This window comes from Microcebus murinus, chromosome 9, assembly GCF_040939455.1.
Source record: "Microcebus murinus isolate Inina chromosome 9, M.murinus_Inina_mat1.0, whole genome shotgun sequence".
Lineage (NCBI taxonomy): Eukaryota > Metazoa > Chordata > Mammalia > Primates > Cheirogaleidae > Microcebus > Microcebus murinus.
Window position 1 is genome coordinate 37,589,527 of NC_134112.1, and position 15,993 is coordinate 37,605,519.

Consider the following 15,993-nt stretch of genomic DNA (forward strand, 5'->3'; position numbering starts at 1 on the left):
ACTACACTTATTCCTTCCCCTGGGCTTCAACTAATGTTGTATGTAACTTCTATCTAGGTAGACTGGGTGTGGCAGAAGCAAAACTGAGCATTATTCTTTGGTTGGTTCAGCTAATTATAATTAATACAGCAATAGCACTTGTTGACATCTACCGTGATACAGATACAAGGATGAAATGACATGTTTTGGTCAGTAACTTAATGGAAATGTTTAGCAACGTAAGACACTACTCCCAGTACATTAAAGAGGTTGGACATTTGTGAAAATATAACTTGGTTCTCTGCCTAAATAGATTTTTTCTGCTGTCAACAGGAGTTCAATTCAAAATAAATCAGAAGAAATTTATATTAATAGAGCAATTTATATTAAATTTATATTAAACAATTCTAGTTTCGGATTCATAATCACCTAGCTTCAGAATTTCTAGGTTCTCATGACCTGTGTCAAGACTACTCCTGGTGGAGTTTTTTGTCCCCTACACAACTCAGGGTGTGACTGAGTTGGGTAACTTTTTCTTTTAAAACTTAAATAGACCTATGTGGAAATTAGTTAAGAAAGGACCAGGCAGTTAAAAAAAATTACTGTATCCTCTTAATTCTTAGTTTTCACAGCATGTGTATCTGTTTTTATTTGTTTATTTATTTATTTATTTTTGAGACAGAGTCTCACTTTGTTGCCCAAGCCAGAGTGAGTGCCGTGGCGTCAACATAGCTCACAGCAACCTCAAACTCCTGGGCTCAAGCAATCCTGCTGCCTCAGCCTACCAAGTAGCTGGGACTACAGGCATGAGCCAACATGCCTGGGTAATTTTTTCTATATATATTAGTTGGCCAATTAATTTCTTTCTATTTATAGTAGAGACGGGGTCTTGCTCTTGCTCAAGCTGGTTTTGAACTCCTGACCTCGAGCAATCCACCCGCCTCGGCCTCCCAGAGAGCTAGGATTACAGGCGTGAGCCACCTCGCCCAGCCTGTTTATTTATTTTTTATCTTTTAGCCAACTCCACCTAGTTTGGATATGAAATTCCAACATTTACCACTTGCATATTTTCAAAATGGGTTTTCTTCCTTTTATATAAAGGTCAAGACATTTTTGGCCACTTCAGACTAAGTATTTCAAGTGCATCATCGGAAAAGGACAATAATATATGACCTGGAGGACAATACACAACTCAAAGTTCTAGAGCACTTTCGATGAAAATGTTCCACGTTGCTGCCAAGTCCTAAAGTCGTTTAATGTAGAGGGTCTTATGTGCTTCCCGGGAGAACTCTGAGAGGTGGGCAGGATCAGTATCATGATTACATCAGTTTGATAGATTAAGAAAAAGAGGCTGAGAGAAGTTAGGAGTTTTGCTTTAGTCCATAGCTCCTAAATATTTAAGCCAAGATGTAAATCCCAGGCCATTTTAAAATCTACTTCAGTATTATTTATATTGAAAATGAGGCATTCTATTCTTCTTACGTTAATCATTTTAGGGTGGATAGCTCTGCTTCTATTTTCACCATAAACAGAGTAAGTTCTCAGGTTCCAAGAGAGAACATTTTAATTACTTAGTAATTTAATATCTAATCTCCTTTCCCTAACTGAAAAACAATCAGTAAGTTACAAGCATATGGAGCATAGAAATAAATTGTAAAGGTGAAGTGCATCCTTGCAGTTATAGCGTATTTACTTGCTGCAAGGCATTGTATGTCTTAGGTGAGACAAATATTTGGTAAGAGGGAAGATCCACAGAGATATAAAAGGGCAAGCAATTCCTAGGAAAGCTGTGGTCTGGTTTAGCCAGCTCCACCTAATCTGGATGTGAGAGTCCAACATTTACTCTGCTGTTCTCTCTCAGTGATGGGCTTCCCTGACCCTAAAATAGCTTTATCCTTTTACTGATAAACTAAATAAAGGATAATTTAGTATATTAAATAGTGGCTAAAGGTTTTTTAGGGAAGAGAAAGAAAGCCCGTAATACACATGTTCAAATAAAAGGACAAAGTGAGTTGGGTGTCTGCAAGAGGTTTATTTAGTTAATTATCTAGAGCAGTGCTATTACCATAGAAATTTCAGCAATGATAAGATATTCTATATCTGTGCTGTCCAACACAGCTGTCACCAGCCATCTGTAGCTACCGAGTGCCTGCAATGTGACTACTGTGACTGAATTTTACGTTTTCTTTAATCTAAATTAATTTAAATAGTCACATATGTCTTAAGGATGCCAAATAGACAGTGCAGCTCTCCAGGAGTCAGGGAATGCTGTGGCTTTGGGGAACTTATCATGATACAGGACTGATTTTTAGGACTACTATAACATCAACATATCAGAGGTTTGATTTAGAAGGTCCAACTCACAATCACAAGAAAGTTAACTCGTAAGTTGCTATAATATGGAAAGTTAACTTATACATCACTATTACACGGAAAGCCAATTCACAAGTTATTAAAATACATAAGCTAGAATTCCTACTTATTAAACTATAGTAATTGTTTTCACTGGCTCCATATTAGAACCATCTGGGCAGATATAAAAAAAGAATGCCAAAGTCTGAATCCAGTCTCTAGAGATTCTGATTTATTCATTCTGATTGAAGCCCAAGCATTGTATATTTTACAAGCCCTCTGGGCCTGGTCTGGTGATATGATTCAAGCACTCAGCTAGCCTGGTTCATCCAACTCAGCCATCAGGACAGGTCTGCCAAGCATTTCTAAGGTTCACATTAGCTTCCCAGGGTACACCTCCCCTGGAAAAATTATCAGGACATGTTGATCTGGAAGCCCCTGGGACAAACCTCAGGTTTTAGGCCATCTGCTTTTTCTGGCAGTCACCAATTTTTTTTTTTTTCCATAAGACCTCAAACTCACTTTGGACATTTATATCTGATCAGTTCTTGAATGGACACTGCCAAAATTTGTCTTTGGGTTTCCTAATTTCTGTGCATGCTCTCTTATGTCTTTGACACATCTCTTCATTTGGCAGGATCAGGCAGCCTGAGCCTGACTTGGATGGAGTCTAAAAGGCTCTACAATTTTGTTACCACGTTTAAAATGATACAATTTTTATCACTCAATTATTATGATGATTAAGTGAAATAATGTAGGTGAAGTGATTGTTACTGTTACCAACACACAGTTGCAATGCAACAAATGTTAGATCCTGCATCCTGGTCAAAGCATTATTCTCCCTCTTTTGTACGACCCTGCATATCTCTGCTGTATTTCTTTGCATAGTGATTTCACCGGTGGAGTTCTTGCCACTCACCTCCTCATGGACTTACACTTTCTTGTTATTTGTTCATGTTTTGATTTAATGATTTTATTAAGCAGTCTATGTGTCTTTATAGTGTACCTTTGTCAAAGTCTTATATTTTAGATTTATAACTGTTAGATTAATAGTTAGATTTATAACTACAAATTGAATATATCCCTCTCCAAGCAACACCAAAAGAATAGTCTTCTGTGCATCAGCAAGAAAATAGCTCATAATGCTAAGAAGAAGGACTAAGACAGAATAGAATTTCCCTTCTTTGAAGTTTCTCCACAGTTATGGTGTGTATGAATTAGCAGCAGGGTTTGACATTACTATTCCAACCATATTGGACCATTTAAAACAAATTAGCAAGGTAAAGAAGCTGGATAGATGGGTACCACATGAAATAACCAAGCATCAGAAGAGAAATCATCTCAAAGCTTGGCTTTCTTTGCTGTCATGACATAAAGGCAAATAATTTCTATACCATATTGTTATGTGTGATGAAAAATGGATTCTTTTTGACAATTGCAAGCATTCAGCACAATGGCTGGCTAAAGATGAAGTGCTGAGACACAGTCAAAAACAGAATATTCATCCAAAAATGCTAATTCACGTGAAGGTTGAGATGGATTTGCTTCCACTACACCTTTCAGCTCATCATTATCCACCTTGGTCTCAGGTCACCCACGTGGCTCATTTTCAAGATTAAAATCACAAGAACAGAACTTCCCAAACCATCAGTGTAATATGCATTCATTAGCCACATCCTTCCCAATCACTTTGTGGATATTTTGAGCTGTCTGCACTGCACTGGTTCCACGACAGAACTCATATTTGAAAATAACACAAGTTTTTGACTTATCCATGGTTTCACAAAAATTACTCTAAAAAAAAATTTGAAAGATAATCACAAGCCAAACCATGCATTTGAAAGAATGAGGATGTACCTTAACAAGACAAAAAAAAAAAAAAGATGAGAGGTATCAAAGTGAAATATCAGATATATCAACTGTCAAACTTAGTACTTAAGGAAATCAGATATTCCATACTTAATAACCTAATAATACAAGGAATAATAAATGTATCCACTTCACAGAAGTGTCACAAGAATTACATTAGCTCATCCTATAAAACCCATAGAAGAGTGTCAGTCATATATGATCATATGGTAAACACTGAACATTTGTCATGGTGGTGGTAGTGGCAATCTCCTTTGCAGCAAATAAAATCTATTTCTTAGGCTATGTAATTCCTGTGTTAATAATAAGAAGCACTTGTATGACATCAAGAATAATTTAACAAAAATATTAAGCACTGAACAGAAAATTCAGCCTACCAGTGAGCCATTTGCCTTTACTTTTGTAGAACACAACAAGATGAGGGAAATTACGCCACTACCTAGCAATGGACAATGAATATCACAATTCAATTGTAGTGAATTTGCTGCTTGCTTCAAAACAGTTTTTAACCAACATATTTGTCTTGTCCACATGAAATTTATCAGATATTAAAATTTATTTTCAATAGTGGCTTGCTTTTTAGTTTACTTATTACAATAAAGCATTAATATTTAATTTCTCAGTTACACATGGTGTAGGACTTCTTTTACCAATATATTTGATGGATTCTGCTTGTTTGAATACAGATATTAATATATTTTGTTTTTAGCAGCATGTTAGTACCTTTTTCATGATTAGTAGAATATTATGGGATATCCCAAACTGAGAATTTCTTATTGGTTTCCACTGGGCAGTATACTGTATTTACATGAACATCCATGCTTTCCTTATAAAGTCACTTTAAAATTCCTTTTATAAATACTTATTTATATTTTTCAAAATAATGTAACTGTAAATGTGTGATGAGTTATATACCTTTGCAAACATAATAGAAATTCTAATTACAATAACACTGATTTGCATGAGTACTTTCAATATAGCCTAATTCCAATACACTGTGATTCTTGGCTCTGGAAAACAGTATTTAGAAGCACAATCCAGATGGCCTCTGTTTTAGGAGTTCTTCCCAATATATGAGCCTATTTCCTCATGATATTAAACAAATAATATTAATAATTATAAAATACATACTAAGGGAATGTGAGTTGCTGAATCTTAAAGATTTAAACCTTTTAATATCTGGGCATGGCTAATTCTTAGCACAAGATATAAGAGGAAAATAATATAAAATTAACATTATTTATTATTATATTCTTAAAAATCTAATTTACAAAATGAATGCAAGGAACTGTGACTCACTGAATCAGAGATCTGTTCCTTTGATATCTGAATTTAGCTAATTCTTAGCCCAAGGAATAAGAAGAAATTGACCTAAAATTACTGAACAAAATAGTCTTTTACAGTTAGTTTTTTATTATATGCTATCACTGTTATTATAATAAGAAGAGCACTTAAACAAAAGAGAGAAAATCTGCTAGTCTAGTTTAATATTTATGTTAGTTTATCAATTCAAATATACACTTTGTGGGGCAAAGATCCATCGTTCTCCCCTGTACTGCTCATTAAGTCCATTACCTCATTCAGAAATTATTGCCAAGTGGTATTAATTTGGACTGATTATATAAAAGTGTAAGTGATATCTTATCTGTAAGGTCACAAGTCTTCATTTGAACTTTGGTTTGACAAATAGGAAGATTATTTGAAACATTATCACTTTAGTGCAGCATATGGTTAACTATGCTGTTGCTATATGCATTTCTTATCTTTCTTAATAATATTTCAACTTTCTCCCACTGAATGAATTGATGAGGAACAAATGGGTGTCTGAACTAAGTACCAAAAATCCAAATAAAAAATCATTAAATTAAATGACAACAAATGAATAATATCTTGAACAGTGCCTGGCAAATAGTAAGCCATTAATAAATGGTAGACATACATATGATAGCAACTATAGCATTCTAGAAAGCATCATTGCAATCTTATGGCATGCACCACTTTGGATTTCAGGTGTGTACTAAGTATCATCGCCATAAAGCAAGATGGAGAAAATGATTTAATTATAATGCAACAGAGTGAAGAAAGAGAAAGATTCCTATTTGCTGATATTTCTGATATTTCTTCTCTCCTCTAAATGCAATGTAGCCTCAGGATTAATCTAGATAGAGTGGAAAATATTTTGGATCTCTTTAATTTAAAAATCTTTGAATGGTAAACCCATAAATGCACCTTCTCTTGGCTCCATATGGCTCTCAGAATAATGTTATTTCAATTAGACAAAAAGTTCTGATGATCATCTCCTATGCTACATGTACAAGGGACTCCAAAATATTTAAGACATTGTTCTATTTCCCAAGAACTTACAAAAAGTCTCAGGAAAACACACAAAGAGAAGTGTACTTCTCTGACAAAACTTTTTCTGTTGTCTCAATATTAAAGTGCTTATACTGTGTCTATTGACTAAAATGATAACCTCAGACAACTCAAATTTCCATCTTCACGAAGTACACAGTTTTGGCTAACAATGAGATAAATGAGAGGATGACAGAAAATTGTTTAATGAGTGACTTTTTGCGTGGGTATCACAAATCCAGAACACAACCTTAGGTCTTACATTTAAGGAGCTCAAAACACCCACGCTTGTTCCTCAATGCTAAGAAGCAATGCGATTTTTATTCTTATTTACATTATTTTTCTGTAAAGTTTTAGGCCCTTTGAAAAACACTATATACATTGTTCCAAAATGGTGGTAAGGGAGATTTTCACAAGAGCTCCCCATTTTCGATTATTAGTACCTCTTTAGTTCATTTGATACTATCCTAAAAAGATAAATGGAGACTGATTTGTCTAGTCAAAGATCATGCCCCGGAAATAAAGTTCCTCCCCTTTCTGTAGTATCATTTTCTACTTAATCATGTCTACTTTAAATGTATAATTATATTTCAGTTAAAAGATTAAAACATTTACATGAACCCATGTAAATCCAGTGAATTTGGGATTACGCTATGAAACAAACATTTCCACAGAACTTTAAGGAACGTTGGCAAAATTCTATATTTCCAAATTCCAATTTGATTTCTTTCTTAATCTTGTACAAATGTTCCAATGCCTAAATTTTTAAAATTTCAAAATCACTACACTTTCTGTACATTTACATTGTATAAGGTCTTCAGAAGCATTAGCAATGTGTACAGCCTTTTGATGTTAAGTTTGAGGGAAGAATAAGACAAATATATAGGGTGATTTCAATGATAAAGCACTACATCTGTGTAGTTCCTTGGAGTTCATGGAGCACATTCACTTTTAACCCGGAGCAGTGAGCAGTGGTGGCCTCAATAGTTCCCCAAAAAGGGCAGGACTCAGGCTGTGAGTCAACTGCAACTGCCAACCAAAGTGGCCAAGACCAGTGGGTAGCAGCATAATGTACTAGGCTGCGAGAAAAGAATTAGACTTTTGGCTGGGCGCAGTGGCTCACACCTGTAATCCTAGCACTCTGGGAGGCCAAGGTGGGAGAATAACTTGAGGTCATGAGTTCAAGACCAGCCTGATCAAGAGTAAGACCTGTCTCTCCTAAAAATATAAAAAATTAACCTGGCATGGTGTTGCACGCCTATAGTCATAGCCTGTAGTCATAGTACTCAGGACTATGGCACTCTAGCCTGGGTGACAGAGTGAGACTCTATCTCAAAAAAAAAAAAAAAAAAGAACCAGACTCTTGTGGTTCCTGGACCCTAAATGGGGAGGTGACATGACCAGAGAAGGAGGTCAGACAACATGCATTTTTATTCACAGAAGGAAAGTTTTAGACACCAGTTACATATTTCTTACTGTGCTAAATGCCTTCTTCTGGAGTATATACTGTCTGCCTAATATGTAGGACAGTATTGCATTAAATATAAATAAGCTGAAGACTTTGTTATTATTTTCCAACAGATTAGTTTTAAATATCAGCTGATAAAAGACTAGCAGAATATATGAATTTTCCTTTTTGAATGCCAACTGCTCACCTATATAAATGTAGGTCTTAAAACTTATTTTTTTTGAGTCAGAGTCTCACTCTGTTGCCTAGGCTAGAGTACCGTGGCATCAGTCTAGGTTGCTCACGGCAACCTCAAACACCTGGGCTCAAGGGATCCTCCTGCCTCAGCCTCCCAAGTAGTTGGGACTACAGGCATGTGCCACCATGCCCAGCTAATTTTTTCTATATATATTTTTACTTGGCCAATTAATTTCTTTCTATTTATAGTAGAGACGGGGTCTTGCTCTTGCTCAGGCTGGTCTCAACCTCCTGACCTTGAACAATCCACCCGCCTCGGCCTCCCAGAGTGTTAGGATTACAGGCATGAGGGCATGAGCCACCAGCGCCCGGCCAAACACGGAAAATTTTAAAGCAATACTATGCTCTACAGAACAAGAAAACAAATATACTGAGTTTCTAGTACCACATATTTCACAGTTCATTGTCTTGATTATCCAATTATTAATGAGCAATAAGTTAGAGCTGTGAGGGCTTCACACATGTAAAAGCAGTGCCTGCTCTCAAGGAATTTAAGTAGCATTGATAAGACATAAATTTTATTTGGCAAAATACTTTGGAGAAATATGCCTAAAATTTTACTCATTGTCTAAATAGATTTTGTACAGTACATCTCTAAAAGATAATTTGAGAATTATTCACAGAAGCGAGATGACGAAGGGGACGTCATCATTTGGTAAGCGTAGCAATAAGACGCATAAGTCGTGCCGCTGCTGTGGCTCCAAGGCCTACCACCTTCAAAAGTCGACCTGTGGCAAATGTGGCTACCCTGCCAAGCGCAAGAGAAAGTATAATTGGAGTGCCAAGGCTAAAAGACAAAATACCACCGGGACCGGTCAGATGAGGCACCTAAAAATTGTATACTGCAGATTCAGGCATGGATTCTGTGAAGGAACAACACCTAAACCCAGGAGGGCAGCTGTTGCAGCATCCAGTTCATCTTAAGAATTTCAACAATTAGTCACACAATAAATGTTTTGGTTTTCAAAAACCAAAAAAAAAAAAAAGAACTATTTTCACTATTCAACTCTAGCATTTACTCAGATGCCCAGATCAGCACATCATAAATATCCAATCAACTTGCTAAGAGAATCACTGAATAAATAAATTCTTTTCTTTTCAAGTTGCCAATTGAGACTTATAAAAATGAGAGGATCACAATCCTTTTACTGGGAGATTTTTTTGGAAGTTAATCCAGCCTATATGCTAATATTATATAATCTAAAATATTATTTTTACCCTGAGAATTCTTCCAACAAATGGTGGCATTATTCAGACCATGCTTTCTGGCCTCTACGATCATTCCGACTCTTTCTGACTGTTTTCTTTTTTTTTTTTTTTTTCTTCAACATTAGGCATACAAGCTAAGGACTGTTTTCTAGTGCATGCTTATTTCTGCAATCATGCAATAAAATAGGCAGTCTTTAAACTTTCTTGGGAAACAACCAGTGCTCAATAAACTTATTAACAGAGACATAATTTGATATGCTAATTTTATTTTTTTGTCTGGAACCCAAAACAATGATTGCATATGTGACTTTCCAGGAAGCCTTACCATTTTGTTTTTATAAAAGCAAGAACCTAGCAGTTTGGCAACATAGCATCACCAGCTTACAATCTCCCTGCAGTATTTTCACTGCCAATATTCTGTCACTAGCATTTAGAATGATTACAAACAACAGATTTCATTCAACTATATTAAAAAAGTTTTCCCAGATTAAAAAATTGGTTGTGTTTTATTATTGTTTCAAACAACTTGCTCCTTCTTCATTCTCTATTGCGCATCCCCTACATGTTGTTTTTTTAAAAATGAAAGTCTATAAAACAGATGGACAAATTATTTTTCTCCTCAGGGGATTTTTTAGTTTTCCTCCTAATGTTTAGAGAATGATTCAAGTCAATGAATAAAGTTTAAGACCTCAGGGCTAGTGAGATATTTAATTTTCCTTCACATTCATTGATTATTTAAAATACGAAAAGAAGAAAGGCCATGAAAACAGTTTTACATAATTTATGTGCAGCCTTTCATGGTAAATATATTTGTCCTGAAGATAAAATAAGCACAGAGTAAAATGTGACCTCCGTTATAGGCTTTGGTTATTTTCACATACACGATTATTTTAATATTTAGGCCTATAAGCTTTGAAAAGTGCTAAAGATACAGAAAAGAGGGTGACCACACATCCTGTTTTCCCAGACAATAGTCTTGCTAATGCCTCTTGTCTCTGTGTCATAAGTGCTTTGGTTTGGAGGATAAATTTGTGGTCACCCTAGAGATACGCTGTATCGAAATTGTGTGAAAATAGCGTGATCTATAGAGAGCTGAAATACCTCAAACTAAAGATAATTTTTCAAACAACTCTCAGGAAAATTATTTTTCAATTTTCAATGTTGAGCACTTTAATGGGTTAGAGAGACAAGTTCCAAAAATTCAGCACTAAATACGCAGTAATGACAATGGGATCCATTATTCCATTGAAAAGTTCTTGATTTCAAACCATTACTAACTTTCACACACTTTCAAAGTTTCTGAAGTTAAGTAATTTGAAAAAGTCTCCATTAAAAATGAATCACTTGAAAAGGTCAAATTTAAAAGACATTTTGAAAAGTTTTTAGATTTTTAGACTTCTCTAGTAAAATCAGGTGTTGCATTCAAGTCTCAGAAAAAGAAATGACATTCATTATTTTAAACAAGGAGAGTTTGTGTGTGCGTGTGTATGTGTGTATGAGAGTATGCTATGGACCTCTTTGGGCCACTTCTATTGGACCTATTGGACCTAACCAAGCCTATTGGATCCCTTATGAGAAAAATATTTTTAAATGCATAAAACAAAATATGAAGTATTACAATGGAAACCAATTATACTGGAGTGCAGCTATCAAAATATATTTTCAAAAACCTTTTGATAAAGTGATACATGAGCTTCTTCCCTAACTCATTAGATAATATTATTGAGTAGCGCAGATCTAATAACTGTGATAATTACCAAGTAGAGATGATCATAGGGATAGTTTGAGGTTGTCTACAATAACTACAATGTGATCTGGAAAGTTACAAGTACTGCCCATGCTACCCTTGTTTGTTGATTATATTCACAATTACAGGAAATGCCACACTTTAGTTAAGAGATTAGTGAAAATAAAGTTGTAATTTTCCCCAACCTAGTTCATGACCCTGTTGAGTTCTACCCTTATAGTTACAAGCACTAAGAGAAAGCCTAGAGGTCAAGCTAGTTTATTACAGGTACATACTTAATTCATCAAATAACTACTCACCCTGTAATCAGGCTATAAAACAAATATGGAAATGAAAAGCCCACTAAATGCTTCATTTTCTTATCTAAGGAAGGTTGTCACTGGTAATTTATTTCAGTTCGTGAGAACTGTCAAATATAATACAATACAGACACTGAATGTATTGCATGGAAACAAAGTAGATGTTTTGTAGGACTTTTTAAAAACTAATAATGAAAAGTCCCTGAAATGCAGACATGACATTCTACCTTAAGCATCATGTCACTTTATCCCTATTACTAACATTTTAAAACCAGTTATATTTTTACAGTTTTTTTACATATCTGCATTTTCTTACTTGAACAGTATAATGTATTGACAGTTTACACTTTGTTTTTCAGAACCTTGAATGAAATCCAATAAGCAAGGACACCAAATGTGTACATACACAGCTAAGCCCCTCAGCACCACAGTAGCTTCGCTTCTTAGAATATGGTGTCAGATGATTGTGGCTTCACTTCCTAGAATGGACGCCTAGAATGGACTGTAAGTGTCAAATGAGTGGTAATGAAATGCAACTATTTTCTAAGAGATAACACAGAATCACAGAGCATCAGAAGCTAAAGGGACCAGAGAGGCCACTTTGACCCCTTCCTTTACAAATGAGGAACCAGAAAAAATGAGAAGTTAAGGGACTTGTTCTAGACCTAGGGCGACCTTGGAAAAGCATGAATGACCTCTGATAGTTAGTAACACTCTCTCCACCACTCCACCAAGGGTGAGTCCTGTTCCTGAGTCTGCTTCTATCTGAGTAACGCTATTAAAACAAGTGGTTGAGTCAACTAGAAATATATCTCATTTATAGATTTTTGCTTCCAAATATGCCGTTAGAAGATTTAAATGGTTGATCACATCTCTCTAACAGAGGTCTTCAAAGAATATTAAAAGATCAAAAATTTGTTTTGAATAGTTTACAAAATCCAATTTATTAGCAATGTTATTCTGACTATTGAAAATCCAATACAATCATCCTTAATTTTATTTTACTTTTATAAATAGCCTTTTTGTCTGATTATAAGATGAATAATGCATGTCCATCATAAAAATTTGAAAATACATGATAAATGAAGAAAATAACAAGCAGCCACATCCCAAAAGTCAAAGATAATAAATATTGATACTATATCAGCATATACCAGATATATGTGTATGTATGTGAATATATATAGTTATATACACACGAACTTATATATTAAGATATATATTAAGATAATATTGCATATAAAATTTTATATCCTGCCTTTTCTCTTAGCATTATACCAGGAGCATTTTTCCCACTGAATTAAAATAATTTCCAAAACATCAGTAATATAAAAGTCTGCATTTGGGGTTTATTAAAGTAATAAAGTTTAAAGACATAACAATCTATAAAATTATCTCATTATATAATTTCTGATCACTGGATTTTTAGGCTATCACTGGATCATACAACTACTTCATTATATTGCTCTACATCAAAACTTTTAAAAATATATTTACATGACAGTCTGTAGAAAGATTTAAATGCAAACGACTAAAATCACTGGGGAAAAATGCATAATATCCTAGGAAATCAGAAAAATGAAAACTCAAAGCGATACCACTTGCCATTACTAAATTTAGAAGGTTCAAAAAGGCATTATAATAATTAATTTTGACAGCACTTTGTAAAGTCATGAGGAAACACGGTGCTGGTACAAAGAATCAGCAACTGGTACAAATATTTCATGCTTGGAATACCACAGGAATTCAATAAATGGTGAATGAATAAATGAGAATCAATTTGTCAACACATATCAAGACATCTGAATATTATTATACTTTTGGACTAATAATCTTACTTGAGGGAATATATACAATATATACAATTAGGTAGTCACTTTCTTAAAAGGGAAAATTTGGTCACAACTAAATGTCTAATATTAGTATACTGGTTAAGTAAATGATATAGGTCTATAGAGCCAGGGATACTTAATTTTCACATTATTTTAAGCCATTAAAATAATCAGAAGTCTCTTGCCTATAATCCTTAGGTTAAAATAATTAAAATATTTTAAATATTGATGTATTTAATCTCTTGATGTAAGATTTTATTTCATTCTCTTAATGAAATACAGGCTGAGAATCCCTAATCCAAAAATTCCAAATCTGAAAGGATACAAAATCTGAAACTTTTCGAGTGCTGGCATGATGCCATAAGTGGAAAATTCCACACATAAGCACTAAACACAATCTTTGTTCATGTACAAAATTATTTTTAAAATATTGTATAAAATTATCTTCAGGCAATGCATATAAGGTGTCTATGGAACATAAATGAATTTCTTGTCTAGACTTGAGTCCCATCCCCAAGATATCTCATTATGTACATCCAAATATTACAAAACTTGAAAAAATCCAAAATCTGAAACACTGTGGTCTCAAGCATTTCAGATAAGGGATATTCAACCTTCGATTGTTAACTTTAAAATTGAAGAAAACAACTGTGTTTGAAAAAAATGTTAAGAAGCCCAGACAAATGAACTATTATATTCCTTCCAAAATACATTCTTACAGTCAATCTCAAAAGTGTTACTCATATATTTGTTATCAGAAGACAGGGTCAGGGCTTCCTTTGAGAGTCACACCAATGGTGAGATAAACTAACAATCAGGACTTTGTCTTTTCCTAGCTCCATAACTTAGACAACCCTGACCTTTCCTTCTACTTTGTCTTAGCGTAGGCCCAATCTTAAAAAATTTGTTGAATCTCACTCCCTCCCCTGTCCCACCACCACACACACACAGACACAACTTGGAGTTGTAACCCTTTAACAAACAACACAAGTCCCGATACCTTTATAAGCTCTGATGGTTCACTTCCTTCTTCCACCACAATTAGTTGAGATCTTCCTTTCCTTTCATTATCCCGAATGCCAATGGCTACCTGGCTTGCCTTCAGACGTTCATATTTGTTGCATGAGGAACCACACCATTGATAAATTTCCTAAAAGAAAGAGACAGATCTTTTGACCCCAGGAATATGTTGAGGACACTCAGCCCTGGTGTAATACTCATTGTTATTAATTAGAAAAAAACAAAAACGTATAAAAGAGAAAAGTGAAATGACCTATTGGTGAGGCATATATGATTGTATATATTTAAATTATACCTCATTCTGCATCCTGTTGCTTTCAGTTAGCATTACAAAGTAAGCATTTTTTAAACATGGAAAATATAAATACATATCTTGCCATTTTTTGTGTATAAGTTTACTAATTGTAATTATTAATGTAAACTTATATGGATTATTTAAATGTAATATAATAGATCTACCATATTTTCAGAAAGGTAGTCATGAATCTGTTATAGTAATATACTCTTCATGATCATAAAAATTGATATAATATTTTTGCAAAACTATGTATTTTTTTAAATTGACAAACACAAATTCTGTATATTTATTGTGTATAACAAAATGTTTTGATACATGTATACATTGTGGAATGACTAAATCAAGAAAATTAACGTACCTAAAGCAATTTAATCATTCTTATCAAGACCCATAAAAAAGAGTTAAAACCTTTGACCCAGTAATATCACTACTTTATTTTAATAAACTATTCATAAAGAGAAGAAAAAACTCACATGCATAAGGGTTTTTCCTGCTATGTGATTAGTGAGGCATTGGAAAGGCATTAAATCTTCAATAATAGAATAATAGTTATTTAAATTATGATACATGGAAACAACTGGATATTTAACTATTAAAATTATACTTTAACATAGAAATAGAAAAATAGAAACAGAACAGTTTGATATATTGTAAAGTAGGAATTACATTAGCTGCCATTTAAAGTAAAATACTGTATATTTTACACTTGAGCACAGTGTCCACAAATACAAATGGCAAACAATAACAAAATATAATTTCCTTCATTAAATCCAGTCTAACAAAAGAAAGAAAGAGAAGTTTAAAGGTGCCCCGGCCTAGTGGGGATGAGGAAAATGGCATTATCACACTCTATTAGAGGGGTATTAACTGACAGAAGCTTTTTGTGAGGGCAATTTGACAACATATCAAAAAATTAAATATGCTTTTAATATCAGGAAATTTCATTTCTAGGAATCTATATTATAGAAATATTCAAACACAGGACACAAAAACAAAGAAACAGAACAAAACAAATGCCCATCAATAAAGGGATGGCTATATAAATATTGTTACTGTAGACTCCTTTTCAGTGGTTAAAAATTTGGAAAAATGTTTAAATACTGATGTAGAAAATTACTGCAGGTATATCATCAAGAATACAATGTAGACAGAGAATAATATAATTACATTTAAGTATTAATAGAAACAAAAATCCAAGCTTTGTCTCTGTGTTTGCAGAAAAAAGATATTTAAAGAGACACAGTGTTAACAGGTTTAGAGAGTTTGTATATACAGAAAGAAAGCTTTCAATGTTTACTGCACATAAGTCAGTGTTTTTTCTTTTTTTTTTT

At 34.0% G+C, this 15,993-nt stretch overlaps 2 protein-coding genes across 2 annotated transcripts in view; one reads left to right on the top strand and one right to left on the bottom strand.

Annotated features, from left to right (window-relative positions):
• SCIN (scinderin) overlaps positions 1 to 15,993 on the bottom strand; it is a 72,139-nt gene that overhangs the window by 32,350 nt on the left and 23,796 nt on the right. Inside the window, exon 4 of the mRNA XM_012757169.3 lies at positions 14,345 to 14,494. Within this exon, the coding sequence (XP_012612623.1) occupies positions 14,345 to 14,494 (150 nt within the window). The remainder of the gene's footprint in view (positions 1 to 14,344; positions 14,495 to 15,993) is intronic.
• On the top strand, positions 8,888 to 9,181 carry LOC109731248 (large ribosomal subunit protein eL37-like). The gene has a single exon (XM_076006178.1). The coding sequence runs from the start codon at positions 8,888 to 8,890 to the stop codon at positions 9,179 to 9,181; it is 294 nt and encodes a 97-aa protein (XP_075862293.1).